Consider the following 14950-nt stretch of genomic DNA (forward strand, 5'->3'; position numbering starts at 1 on the left):
CAAGCTCCAATCGATATACACGGCAACGAAGAAATTGTTTTACTCTGGGCTCCACTGCATCGATTTCGATCATGTTTGCTGCATTGAAGAGAAATGACTAAGTCCTGCAACAATATGAAAGGCAAAGCTTTTATTATGGCCACTTACTTATTTTTGGTGCGACAATTGTTGGAACTGGCACAATAGAAAAGAGCACTGAGAAAATCACGTTTACAACTCTAACCCTGCCATAAATGACCAATATGAAAATTATGCAAGCCAAATCTAACTAGCACATCTGGAGCAGTCCTGCTGAGCATTGGGACAATACGACGTAGGCAATAAAGAAATCTATAAAATCAATTTACTTCAGATGTTAAAACTCACGCCGTTTGCTGAAGTGCGATATCCTTTTTTTGTAGAGTTAGCGATTTGCAAGCTCACTGATGCAATTAAAAGATTTACTTATTTTCGAGAACTTTTTATAAATCTGTGAGTCCGTAAATCGAAATTATGTGTGCTACAACAAGCAGTATGCTGCTTTCTCTACAAAATGCAGCAACTGTTGCTAAGCTTAATGCGCTGATCGTTGAATCATGACATTTCTGCATTTCGCATAATAAGAAATTGAAGTCACCCTCGACGTGTAGCTTCCTCTTAATAAGTCGGGAGTGTTGCGAGAGACAAGCAGGCGCACGTGACTGAACAAAAAAATATAACGTTTGGCGTGTAGTTTTTGGTTTACGTAGAAAATGCTGAGCCTTACGTAAAGAAGCACTCTATCAAGGTAATAAAATAAATATAAAATTTAATTTGGGGGGAGGGGGTGGTTTGACGTGCCAAAACCACAATATGATTATGAGACATGCCATAGGCTGAAAACTCCACATTAATTTCGACCACCTGGACTTCTTTAACGTGCACCTAATGCACGGTACAGGGGTGGTCTTGCATATTGCCCCATCGAAAATGGCCGCCTCGGTCGCGATTTAATTCTGCGCACTCGAGATTAGTTGCGCCACCCCAAAGACTCTACGCTACCTCGGGGGGTAATAAAGTAAATGAGGTTTGCTTGACTTCTCTTAGCATCCATCGAACTCTAGAATTGTTTCGCGTGAGCGAATATCAGCACAGTCTATAAACAACACATTTAGCGTCTGCTCACTTCGATAAATATCTTATCTGATCTTCAGGAAGGTCTCGTGTAGCCTTTTCTCCCTATACTTTGCTGCCGCGCTGTCCATACGTTGAACTGCTATCCCTATCCAAAACGCGCAATTGTAATAAACGAGCTATGCCAGCTGAATGTCGTCAAGGAGAAAAATTTGGTATCCCGCATAGAGGGATGTAACTGCCTTGCTTGCTAATTATAATTCCTTTCTTTCCTCAGCTATCTTTTGTAATATTCAATCTGTGAATTCACTTCGCTAATATTTTAGTTATCTATATCGAAAAAGCCCATGGGCCCACATTCAATAATGACGTATGAACATGTGGGTACCGCCATTTAAAGAAACCACATTTTCCCTTATATTGTATCAGGCTTCTGCGATATGAACATATAAAGACCTCACAAAAAATTAGTGTGGTACGCATCATATATGACTCTCACATGCATCATACGAAGATGTGTAGAAGCCATACCAAATTAACACTGCAAGCTGGGCGCGGGGCTTAATTCACCGCATATTTAATGGATTGTTGGGAAAATATAAACTAGTTGCTAGTCCACGCTCATATCGTGCACTTCCTTTTGTCCTTCGTCCACGTTGCGCTGCCCACGACGTGGAATATATATTCCTGTTCCATATAATAAATGGGGAATGAACAATATGCCTCAATGATATATGGGAACATGGGGTTCTTACATGCGGAAACGGTATGCCATCGTGGGACTATTAGACATAGGGCATTTCTATAGGGACGCGCTCAATGTAGGTTAAGTGAATTTGAAAGCTGTTGACATGTTCAGAAAACGAATTGTTACCGTTATCAGCCAAAATAACACAAAATTACACTTCTCTGTTGAAGCTGCTACACTACCTATATTTCTCATAAAACTTTATATAAGGCTGAACTACAACTTTGCTTTCAGTGGAAGTGGAAAGAACAGTTCTTTCTTGAACTTACATTGCGAAATCAAGAATAGGACGAAAAGTGGAGACGACGAGACGGCACTTTCCGTCAAATCAAAGTTTTGATCTGCTGAAGCGGTTATATAATTCACCAAGGGTCGAACATGAGCCCTGCAGGCGGAACTACATCATTAACACCAGCGAGTGACGGCGGTCTATCTGAAATCATTGATAAGCCACGACCATGGATTGATAACTAAACATACACGAGTATATATGCGGATAGAGCGCGGAAATGTAAACAGTATGGAAAGAAAGTCCCTTTAAAAGCGAACACGCTTGATATTTTTAAACATCTATTCAGCTTCAAGGCAACTCATTTGGCTTTCCCTTAGTAACGGGGGTGGCTTCTCCACACTAGAATCACCACCGTTAGCTATGTGATATACAACCCTCCTTCCGTGCGATCGTGAAGGAAAAGAAATTGCGTTTTGTCTCAACTTACGATAACAGTCGCACCCTGAAGACCCGCGACGTCGTACCTTGGCACTGTTCCAAATTACTGTAGTGCTCGCTTAACCAAGTCTTTATACTAATGATGTTTGCCAAAAGCTCGGGAGAGGCATCCTCTACACAATGACCGCCTGGCAGCTTAGAAATTTCGCTTTCTCGCATTAATTCAGCTAATTTCTCCCTTGGCCTTTTCCTTTCTGTTGCGCGAGAATGTACACAATGTAGCAAATTCTTTGAAGATTCATTTTCGCCGCAAAAGGGACTTAAAACTCAGCACCTCTAGAAGCCTTCCAGATATATGCGCAAGTGAACTTATGGGTTTCACGCAATACCGTCTGGTAGGGAACAGGCAGGGTGAATAAAAGAGAACACCGAGAAGGAAATAAAAAAAAAGATTTATTAACAGTTTATCTCAGGCTAAGCTTAGAGTACATAAACTGGTTGTTTTGATCTTTTCAGCGTTGCTGACGTAGCGGTGCATTTCTGCATTTCTGTACCGCCATGTTAGATTTGACATTCCTTTTGTCAGATACGAGTGTAAGGAGCACACCAGGAGAGTATTTGCCATTATCTGTGTAATCTTTTTTCTTTTTTTCACTTCTGCACAACGAAAATTAAACCGTTGTGTATGTTTTATAAGATCAGAGACAAAAACCCGACCCTGGGTGTGTATCGCCTTTGAAAAGAACCCCACGCTGGAAGGATTAAACAATACACAGCGCTAACACAAGGCAATAAGAAAGAAAAGAATGACACGAGCGCTGTTTTCAGTTGCGAGAAACGACATTCCTGTCGTCTTCTTTCTTCGTCCCTTATGTTAGCGCTTTGTTTGGTTCACAACCACGAACCACATCCAAGTAGCCCAATTAGTAGTTCTAATTCTTTCTTTCATTTTTTTTCCTGTCATGCCTTTATTTATGAGTTCGTGGTCGGTGTTCTTTTATTGAGCATGTTAAACCTAAGGGACGTACATATGAATGTTAGTCACACCGGGTTCAAATGCAAAGGAGTAAAGAAATTTCGAGAAAAAATAGTGCCCTCAAGGACGGGCTCTCGACACGAGCTAGCGTCAAAAATAAAAGCGTTTACCGCACCATGGGCGTCTTCATGGGAAACTTCCATGGCACTCCACAGTTTGCCCAATCTGTGGTCACATCAGCCGTATCCCCCAAATAATATTATTTTATCTCTGTATAATATGACATATACCGCGTACGGGGGCGACAGCAGTACAGCACTGCACGCGTCCGGGCTAACCCGAACGACCGTATAGAAAGGCAGAATGGCTCTGCTACGAAGCAATGCGCTCATCACTGTCCAATCTGACGAATTTATTTCCTTCTGAGCGCGTGATAAAAAAAAGTGGCTACGCAGAGATCACTCATTTCTCGGTGCTGAAAGTGACAGACAACGTTTATCGGTCTGCCTGCCTGCCTGCCTGCCTGCCTGCCTGCACGTTTACACGTCCGCCCGCGCACTGGTTTGGCCGCATTGACAACCGCTCAGCGAAAATTTGTGTCGATGCGCTTCCCCTACTTCCGTCGTTCATAGCGAAGCGTACACGACATCTTGGCGAATGATCGGCTGCTTTTCGGTTAGTCGAATAAAAAAAAAAGTTCATTCTCTTACGAGGTTGTTTTACCGCGATTAGTGCTTTGAGGTCGCATGAACGAAAGCATGCCGTCGCCAGTAGCGCGGTAACTGCTCCGCCTGCTCAACATCAAAGGTAGGATAGATTGATTTTTGACTTTGAATTCGACTTTAATCACAAAACAAGAATTACAAAATGCGTGTGTACAGACGAGGGTCCTAGAGTAAGAAAAATGAAAACGGGGACCTCCGGCTAGAAATTACAATAAGACAGTCTAATTGCTGCTGGTCGGCAACACATCAGCACGTCAGCGTAATTACGTAATAAAAGGCAGAACATAATAAAGGCGAACGCTCAAAAATTATCACAAAACGCTATACTGAAACGCATGTAGTATAAATGTAAGAAAAAAAAAACAATGGAAGCGGCAAAACAAATACAGTGCTTTAGAAAATTGCTACAATGTTCCGAGGTGCGTTTGGCCTCTAACTAGGTCAAACGCCACCCACGCGAGCTTTACCCTTTAGAAACTGGACTCAGGATTTTCTTAACTCACCAGCGTGAGCGTGTTGTACTCGACCAATGTCAGGCTGTCCGGGTTGGGCCCGGCAGTGTACCGCTCTTCGACAGTTTTTATCAGCTCAGTGTGTACCCTCAGGACCATCATTGTTATTCCAGGGAAATCCCTGAAACAAAAAAAAGCCTGTATTCACCCGCGGCAAAACAAGTTCTAGGCCATGCAGAGCCGTTGCTCTTCTCGAAGGCCGCCTGAAAAAAAAATGTACGAGCTCGAATCACGGGTCTTGGCCCTCACGTTCGCTGTGGGCTCACCTGAGCTCACCCGCGTACCTTGACTTAGCCTTCAGCCTGCTGCATGTTTTGGTGCGACTAGCATTCTTTGGGAAACCAACACACGCTTTCCGGTTTATTCGTTGGTGTCAGACTAACCTCTTTCACGCAGTGACTAACGTTGCCTACTAGCTTGGGCCACCAGGTGCAAGCAGGCGGTTGTCTTGGCGAGCTGAAAACAATCGCCACTGAGCATGTTCCCGAACACACTTCGACACTGTGTTTGTATATTCCTCGTGAATTCCCCGGAATGAGTGTGCCAATGTGACACAAGGGTCATGTAGCATTATGTACATTAAGGCAATTGCTATGTGCATCATTCACCTGCACGTTGAGCGCGGCCGCTCGATCCATAGCCATTGCAACAAATTTGCAACCCAAATAGGGACGCATTCTGCGACGATCGCTTTCGGCGACAGCATAGCCGTTAGGCGTGCGCTGATTGACGTTTTGAGCGAAATTGGATGAGCTGATTGGCTGTTCGAGCACCCCATCACGCGAGCAGCGAGACTTCCGCTTGATGCGTCTGCTCATGTGCCTACAAGGTTTCACGATTCGCGGACGGCATGGACATGTGGAACCGTGACACGTAGTACATCCTATAACAGCATTCATAACGCGTGAAACAATTAGTCCGCAAGGTATCTATACGCATTCAAAACCATTTTAAAGGACACACACACACACATATATATATAAATATATATATATACACTCACACACACACAGCGACTTCACTAAAGAGAGTTCTTATATGGGCTATCAATATTTTGAAAAAAGAACTACGCGCAGATACCTAATTTAAAGCTTAGAACCAAAAACTCAAGAATTAAGCAATAATTTACACTGTCACAATTTTGGTAAGCTGACAGTGCCGCATCACAAAATTGATGAATTTTGCATTATACATCGCTTTCAAGTATACTATGCTAATATGGCACTTTTTCAATGCCCGTGTAAGCAGGTCGGCTTTGCTCGCTTTGACTGTTTTAGCTAAGGGAACTGCAATGTCCAGTTTTGGTGCGTAATTACGAATTTTTAAGCCTCATTATTGAGTTTTGTTTTCAATACGCTCATTTTCAGAAATTCTCACTGGCTGGGCCCCAAATCAAAATTTTTGCCTATTGCAGCCGGTAAAATTATCTCTGAAACACAAGAAAAGTTTGTCAAATCAGTTCAGCGGGAGTAAACTGAGGGAATTTCTGCGTTTACATGTATTTAGATAGAGAAATCGGAGTTATCAAGAGATAAAGCGTTCAGTTAACTCAGGTGTATTTAAAATGGAAGACACCGCATGCAACATGTGTATAGGAGGTTTTGTAAATGAGACGCTGCTCCGTCGCTCTACTCACGTGACAGCTTTTTTGACCAAGTCGAGGTAAGTGGTAGTCGCTGGTCCGTCGTTGATCCCGGCTCCCAAGGCACAGAAGTACTTTGGCTTGTCCCCTTGCTTTTTCATCAGGAACTCTGTTACAACCTGGGCCATGAAATTCCGTGAAAATTGATCTCTTTTCTTTGTGCACCCAGAGCATTGGCAGAGCACGTCTGAGTGAAAACGTGATATGGAGATCTAACGCGCATCTTAGAATATATGCGAAGCGTATATAGAAACGTTCTAAAAATTGCTGTGATGCGCACAATATCTTCAATAACATCCTACGGAGCGTGCAGACGGCCATATTTACATTTAAGCAAATCACAAGGTCACAAACTTAATTCAGTGCCCGTGAAATATACCGCTCGCGAGCTACGGCCAGACGCAATGGTGCGGCACACTTCATGCGAATAAACTGTGAGACGCCGACTCACTGACGTCACGCAGGCGAAAGCAAGGCCTGATGTTTGTCGAGGGACTAATCGTGAGGAGACGATACGCACGCAGAAGAAAGAAACGGCGCACGACAGGCGGTAGTAATGTTGGAAATTATTTGGCCTTTCCGTTCCAGCATCTGGAGCCAGATGAAAACTACACCGCGCGCACGTGTATAATGTGCACGTGCTCTCACCCGCACGTGCGCATGCAATTCGAAGCACGCGCCAATCGTTTGAGAGATTAATGCGGAAAGTTGGGTTAGGTTGAACCATACCGTAGCAATATTAAAAGCAGTTTCCGGTACTTAGTGGGGAAAGAAAGAAGAAAGGCAAAAGGGTAGAAAGCCACAGGACACAGAGAGCACTACAGTCTTGCACCGATTTTTACGACGGTAAGAGCACTGAAACACATGTGACCACAGTCTGGCCTGCACTCAATGCGCGTGCGCATCGCGACTAATCATGCATAGGCAAAATGCAGCCCTAGTGTACGCAAGGTGAAGGGTTGGTAACACTAATTTGCCATATAGTGGTATGTATAGCTATTATATACAGGCATACTTATTGGATATATTTACTGGACATAGCTATCTATATATCGGATCTATATACTACAGCGCTACGTAGCTAATTTGTGAGAATCTTGGCGTGGAGCACGTTTTCTCAAACACGTTTGGCCGTAATTTCTTGGAGGCGGAGCAATTAGGAAAACTGTGTCTATCAATTCGCAAATAATACGAGATCATGTAACAGAAACGACAAGCGAGATGGATAAGGTTGAATCATCGGAGGAAAGACCACGTGGTCGGCCGGTGGAAATTAAACCATAATTCGCGATGCAACGCCCGATTTAAAGGAAAGATTGAGTAAGGCGTGGCGGTTGGGGCTATAGCGGATTATCTTTGTAAAAGACCACGTTGAGTGCGGCTACATCTATGGCATTTTGGGCCGTTCATGTCAGAGGCGCTCTCGCAGCACTTTGTAGGCAGTGTGAGAGGGTAATTAAGATTTAGTGAGAGTCTCGAGCGACGGTAGCAGAGACCAACAGACCGTTGTTGTAATACAGCTTTGAAGCTGGGTCTTGCACGATCTTAGTAGCATTGTGACAGTACCCATAAAGGACCACTTCAATATGCCTTAACACTGGAAAGTATCTGAATAGTTCCTTTATTTATAATAATAATAATAATAATAATAATAATAATAATAATAATAATAATAATAATAATAATAATAATAATAATAATAATAATAATATCCTATTTAATCATTTAGTTACTCTGCCCAGCCACAACCATGAGGTCTAAGTGCTGGCGCATGCGTACGATATACAAAATATGGCAGGGGAGTACAAGTAATAAAATATAAATGAATAAAAAGAAACATCTTGAAAATCCAAAGTGTGCATAGCAAGGCGCAAGGTGAATACGAAAGAAAAAGGAAGGAAAGGGCATTTGAACAATACATGAAACTATGACACAGCGACGCAAAGCTGGGAAAAGAACGGTTACAGCGATTTATGAAAAATATAAATTTTTCATAAATTCGAGGATTATATAGGCTTAGAAACCAATGACCATGAAAATAAGCCGTGTAATGACTCTGTGTTATATGGACGGTTCAGTGTATGTGATGGCAGGCAGAAACATCGAAACGTCTATGTTCTTCGGTTTTCTTGCTGGAAACGTCTGTGTTCTCTGGTTTTCTTGCGTGGAACACGAAACATGGTACAGCTGCGTAGCTCGGGGCAGGTGAATATACCGTGACGGAGCTTTAAAAGAAACTGAAGGTCAGCGCTATAACGTCGGCATCGAAATAAACACAATGACAATAACCCAACAGCGCTAGAACAATATTTAGTATCCGTGTTAGCAAATCGAGGATAATATAGGCTTAGAAACTTTTTCTGGAACCGATCAATAATGTCGATGTTGGGTCAGGAAATACCATTCCAGACCTCCGATGCGTGTTCGACTTGAGGACGACAGCTTGTTGTGTACAACTTAAGAAGAGCTGTTGGAGAATTGAATTCTCTCGATAGTCTGCAAACAGAGCGAAGAGAGCGCATACCTCGCATTGCAACGCGTTAAGTGTCACCTAAAAAGGGCAAGGGTGTGTCAAAAGGTAAACCGAGATAATTGATTTCACACACTTTACACAATGCTACAGAAGAGGAAAAAGAAAAGCATACTCTTCTGCGTGCGACAGTTTGGTCTTAGCAGCATTCAAGGTGAGGTTGTTATTTTTGCAATATTTAGAAAAACAAGAAAAAGGTCTCATTGCAGGATGCAACCTTTATCAACCGCATGAATTTCGTTTAAAATGTTAATACCATCGGTATATAGAAGGAAGGATGAATTGCGAACTTCGAAAAGAAAGTCAGTATTAGAAATTAGGAAAAGGAGTCATACTTGAGGGTCGTCGCTAGTTGCTATGTAAAGAGACGTTTGTAAAGAGACGTGTATGTAAAGACGTTTGGCCATGGATGTTAACAATACATGATCTATTACGAAGATAACTGCGCATGTGATTTACAGTTGAGTCAACGCAAAAGCGCATAAGCTCACTTCAAGCAGCGAGTAGCTGACTACACCAAAAGTCTTGCTGAAATCACAATAAATGTTGTCAACATACGCCCCTTTGAAGTAGCGGCGGGGAGATCTGTGTCACAAAATGCGAGATTTGTGATAGTGCAGTGGCCAGTGAGAATTCTGGCAATTCGAGACATCGCTTTTATAGCCAGGCCTAAATATAGGGAAAACACGAGCAGTATTCCACATATGGGGGAAAGTGGAAGTATTCGCAGAGTTATTAAATATAGATGTCAATACTCGGACAAACATAGTTTGGTTTGCGGAGGGGATGTCATCAGGCCCAGGGGACAAGGAAGGCTTCAAGCGCTTCCAGCATATGCTGAGTAGCTATCCATCAAATAGCATAGCACTAGAGGCAGCAGCCGTCGTGTGCTGTAGACTGACACCAGCGCTGAAACCTGAAGCTTTACATAAATACGAGAAATGGGCAGCAAAACATTCCACGACTGCTTGGACTTCTACTCCTCTAGAGTCGAGCAGGTGAAAACACATTGCACATGTATTAGAGCGCTTGCGGATGTACTTCCAAAATCCCGCCGGCCTGTCACAGGCGTTTTTTTTTCAAAGATTGCAATAGATGAGTCGTGTATCTTGCTTGTGGAGGTGTTTGCAGAGAGTTCGAAAAAGGCGGGCGTCTTCTCTGCGCTAATTGAGGACAGGATTCATGGAGTTACGGTGCGCGCGATATATTACACGTTAGTGCAGTTTTAAATTCATACGAGAACGAGTGGAAATATTTAGAGCGTTTAGGACTGCACTAGGGAATGCATTTGTGCGTACTGCGCAAAACAAGGTTCCTAAGTTGATCTGATTGGTAACCAACATTGGTTTTGTCTGTGAGCAGTGATCGGTCGGTGGTGGAAAAGAAATCATATAAATCAGCATAATCATCAAGCTTGAAAGCAAAGCGAGAGCATTCATTAATGCCACTGGAGAAGCTCTGGCTCAATACTGACAATGAGGCAGTTATCTCTAGCCACGGCGGAAACTTATTGTGACCAACAACGGAAGTTTCAGAATGAGAGACATCCATAACTTCAGCATTCGAGAGGCAAACGTCTAAGACGTTGTCACTAAGTTTGGCGATCATGTTGCTAAACTGAAAAGTTCAGAAAGTTCAACAACACGCTGTATTTGTTCTCTCTGTAATGACTGCACTGAGAATATCAAAGCGTGTTCCAATCAGTTTAGGCGTATTAAATTTCCCAAGAAGGATTACTCTGTGATTGCTATGGGAAGATAAAATACTTTCAATCGTAGAGATGGCCTCCTCAACACAGCACAGGAGAAATATTCGACGGTACATAGCAAGTGCCGATTAACAATTTTTCACAGCGCGCGAGACCGACTTCAAGCCGTACCGACTGCTGCACACGCTCTATGTCGTTGCGCAATCACATCTCAATGAAATGTCAACAGCAGTCAGTATTCCATAACGTTTTTTTTAAATCTCCTGTATATCTCGTCACTTCGGAATACGTTGTAGTGTCTTGAAAAAAATTCTAAAGAGGAAATTTCACTTCAGAGCCAAGTTTCGCCTGCTTGGTGCGAAGTCCACGAGAGTTTTAGAGCAATATGTCCAAATTACAGGCCACTTTGACCTTTTGGAGTTATCTCGGAAGCATGAAGTATGCCGTCGCGTAGCCCCCCACTGAACGGCTTGAACAGGCATCCCGTTGGCCACATCCCGTTCAGGCGCCTAAGTGTTTCTTCATCGACGGCTTCACCAGTGCAGACGCGAAACGCGGAATAGCATTATACGTCGCCTTGAGGCGTTTGCAGGCGATGGGCGATGTTCCGACGTTTGAGGGGCGCGTAGCAGTAGTAATAATTATAATAACAACGGTAAAATATCCTGCAGCGGTACAGAAATGTGGAAGCTAACTCTTAAAGTCACTATACAACGGTAAGGAGGAGGTGGAAACAAGAGGCCCGATTTTTGTGAGTTCCAACCGTGTGAAGCTAAGATAGTCGTAGGAAAATTATTAGTTATTTTAAGTGAAAGATAAGAATAATAAGGTCAAGAGAAACGATAATGGAATAAAAAATGAAGAAAAACAGCCCCTCGGTGAAATCTCGTAGGTACACATAAATATCCGATCACGTGGGTGTGGAAACAGCCGTCACTGTAGCCATGTTGGTGAGGCACAACACGCGCGATGCGGATGAGGTGGCTTCGGCTCCGCACTGTCGGGCAACTGTTTCTTTCTCGTTAACTGGCATTTCACTTTACATTATCAATACTTAATTTCAGATCAGAAGAAAACATTTGTCGGTACTTTCCCGGGCTTCCTTAAGTGTTGGTTTCGTGTTGCAGTGCCACCTAAGGAGAAAGAGCGATGAGCGCCACTCACAGTCAAGTATTTGAAGTCGCCGTTTTTCAGGGCATCGTAGTCCTGTAAGTTGTAGACGTTTAGCATACCAAAATGCACCAGGCCCTTCTGGAAAAGAGCCTCTAGGGCTTTGACCACATTAGCCTTGTCATATGCAATGGATCCGTTGATGTTCCTGCGTAAGAAAAGAGACACATACAAAAAAAAAAGAAACCGGATATGTAAGCAAGCAGACATTTTTCCGAAATGCGCGTTTTTCAATCTCTTGATACTGCGTAAATATGTGACCATAACAAAGTTGTCACACTGGTATTTAATTTTCCGTATCCATATGGTAGTAAAAGTGCATGCGTTGCAGTGTCTTCGCAAACATCGAGCACGTTCAATTATATTAACAGGCCGTAGCCATGAGCACCAGAAAGCATAGTTTTCTACCGAAATAGCTGCAGAGAACTCTGGCGCTATTGTCTACGAAAGCGGCAAGTATGGTGGCCCGCACAACAAGGAAATGGTGCGTGGCAGTTGCACTCATGGCAATTTAGCCTCGGTTAATTCAGATTTTCGGTTTATTCGAACGAAATCGGACATCCCTGTGGACGAAACACTAGTGCTTCGCGGGCGGAAAGCTGTTTTACTTTACCATTAATTTACTTTCATTTTCACGAACATTTACAAATTTACTTTTTTGCTTTGAGTTACACGCTCAAGCAGCATTGACACATGTTGCCGCTCGTTTATACATGCCCGTCGAGCAGCGCTTTCAGAGAAAAAAAAAAAAGACACAGAGAATAGATTGCATTGAGCGATAAGATATTTGAATACAGTAATTTTGTCACCGTTCATTGTTTTGGCCTTAAGATATCCTGACTAAATTTTGCTGTCTCGCAAGGATGAATTAGTGAGAGTCGAGTGTGCATGTTTTGCCTAAACTGCTTCAAACGGCTTTCTGGAATGGTGAATTCATCATTTGCGAAGTTGCATCCCGTTGTAATTGCACCGATACGCATGTGCACAAAGAAAGAACGTACTGCTTTTCATGCGTTTAGAAAAGCTTTACTGCATAAGAAGGAATTACGGCGGGAACTAATGTGGGAGCCTATGAATGTCAACGTTAATGCGATTAACATTGAAGCAGTGTAGACACCCACTGTGTATTGCCACCACCGTCACTATTCATGCACGAGACGTGTGCGCGCCCGGGCTCCTGTCTCGCGCATTCCGCTAAGCGCACTGCGCGCCATCTGTCGTAGCCGCCACGAACGTCCGCGAGTGGTGCACGTGTAAACATATTATTTGGACGAGATTTTCTGAATACATTCGACGCGGGTAGGATTTCGCTCATCACCGTCTAAATTCCAAATGATCCTTCTCGTCCCTGAAGAGCGGCACGTATCCAGTTGCGCACGCCCAGTTACCCTTGCTGAACTGGTGGTTGGGTTCTGACCCGGTTTTCTTAGCACAGTCGCCCGATGCTCCGATTAGACTGTGGTCTACCCGTTGACCCAAGTTGGCGGGAAGATGATCAGGTTGAAACACAGCCGCACGGACACCTCAAAGTTCCTGAAGAATGTTAAACTTGCTAATGGAATCAAAAGTATAAAGAGTATATTAAATGCCACAACAACTTCTGATGCCACAGCCACGGAGACGAGAGAAATTGATGCAACACCCATAATTCCAATGGGAGCTGAGTGATCGCCGTGGCGGAGTTTCCTGTAGTAATTTTAGTAACGGAAATCTTCTACAAGCATTAAGACCCCGGCCATTCCTTTTGCCACCCATTTAATGCGAAGAATTCCTTGCCTCGTTCTTGCCACATTGCGGCAGGTGCCTTGTTAGGCAGGTAGCTGTATCGCCTTGCTTTAATAAAAGGAACAAGCTGGAAAGCGTTTCCACCTCCACTTGAAGTCGGCGAAAGAAGTGTTCCTGAGCGAGTTCGGTTGAGATAGGGCCACAGTCTTTGCGCATTGCACTTCATGGCGCCATTCCTGCCGTGATGGGAGTAGGAGGAGAATCGCACTCAAACGTTTAACGCGATAGCATTAAAAGTTCCGTGTCGCATAAAATCCGGCGTCGCTGGCGGGAACGTTGCCCGTATAAGAAAAATGATCCTGAACCACACATCCCGATCCACGCAGACCCTCCGCGTGGCGCATAGGCGATACTGTACTAGTGGAATTTTCAAAGAGCACCAAGAAATGATGTGGGGAAGTCGATGATCCAGTGACTGACAAGTGTCACATGCAGCGAGGATGCATAGAGACCTAAAATATACCTTGTAAAGTGCGCAATATATGCAAGTATTGAAGTAATGTCAAGGACGAGTGACGTGGGCCGTGAAAATAAAATATATTCTAAAATGAAGTACCAGGAAAAGAAAATGTCGCTTCCAGTACCGCTCCCGCCTCACTACTTCCCTTCAGCACAAGAGTCATAAGGCACGTGCTCTGCAAAACAGTACGCTCGCAGCAATAACATCTAGATAGAGGGAAGGCTACGAATCTGCTGAAGAAATAAGCTTGGAGTCCATAACTTTTTTTACTTAAACATCCTCGTTCGTCGCAAGCAGGTCATATGGCTGGATGTTAAAACATCGCTGAATGACGAAACTATTAGCATGCACGCCTTGACGGGAACACTTCTACGAGCAGCCGTCTGTTATGGACAGCACTGTAAAAAAAATAGTGCAGCGGAATTACTCGGCCAAGGAAAGGTGATGACATAGGCATGCAAATTAGGTATGAGGTGACCAAAGACGCAATGGAAATGTAAGAAATTATATGAATTAACGACACATTAGAAGGCGAAAAGACGTGCCTGAGAGTAGATTACCTAGGCACCGGTAGTAATGACCGTGATCTGAATAAAGAATTGATTGATTTTATCAGTCGTATTATTAATGGGTTCGTGAAATCAGGACCGGGGATATCAGTAGCAGATGTGAATGCACACATGGAGTATTTAGACGAATATATTTAATTTAATGGTTCTCCATTCTTGGATGTGTGCGATGAACAGAGCATTAGAGCAGTGAGCAGGGTTAATAAGTGTCATCAAGACGCAACTTTGCAATGCAGGAAGTAGGCGGCTAATTATTCACTACGCTCCAGTCTCATCGGCCGCCTACGAACGACTACGCGAAACGACGGTAGATGAGCATTTAAAGATAGCCCGGATAGCGGTCAAAAACATATAGGTTTAAAA

The 14950-nt window shown here is 43.5% G+C and overlaps 1 protein-coding gene across 1 annotated transcript in view; it reads right to left on the bottom strand.

Moving 5' to 3' along the window:
• The window catches only part of LOC129385380 (uncharacterized), a 30245-nt gene extending 17254 nt beyond the window's left edge, over window positions 1-12991 (bottom strand). The window contains exons 1-3 of the mRNA XM_055072017.1: window positions 11768-12991; window positions 6360-6484; window positions 4715-4844 (exon numbers count right to left, since the gene is read on the bottom strand). Coding sequence (XP_054927992.1) covers window positions 4715-4844; window positions 6360-6484; window positions 11768-12037 — 525 coding nt within the window. The 5' untranslated portion in view covers window positions 12038-12991. The remainder of the gene's footprint in view (window positions 1-4714; window positions 4845-6359; window positions 6485-11767) is intronic.
• Window positions 12992-14950: the final 1959 nt, after the last annotated feature.

This window comes from Dermacentor andersoni, chromosome 7, assembly GCF_023375885.2.
Source record: "Dermacentor andersoni chromosome 7, qqDerAnde1_hic_scaffold, whole genome shotgun sequence".
NCBI classification, from domain to species: Eukaryota; Metazoa; Arthropoda; class Arachnida; order Ixodida; family Ixodidae; genus Dermacentor; species Dermacentor andersoni.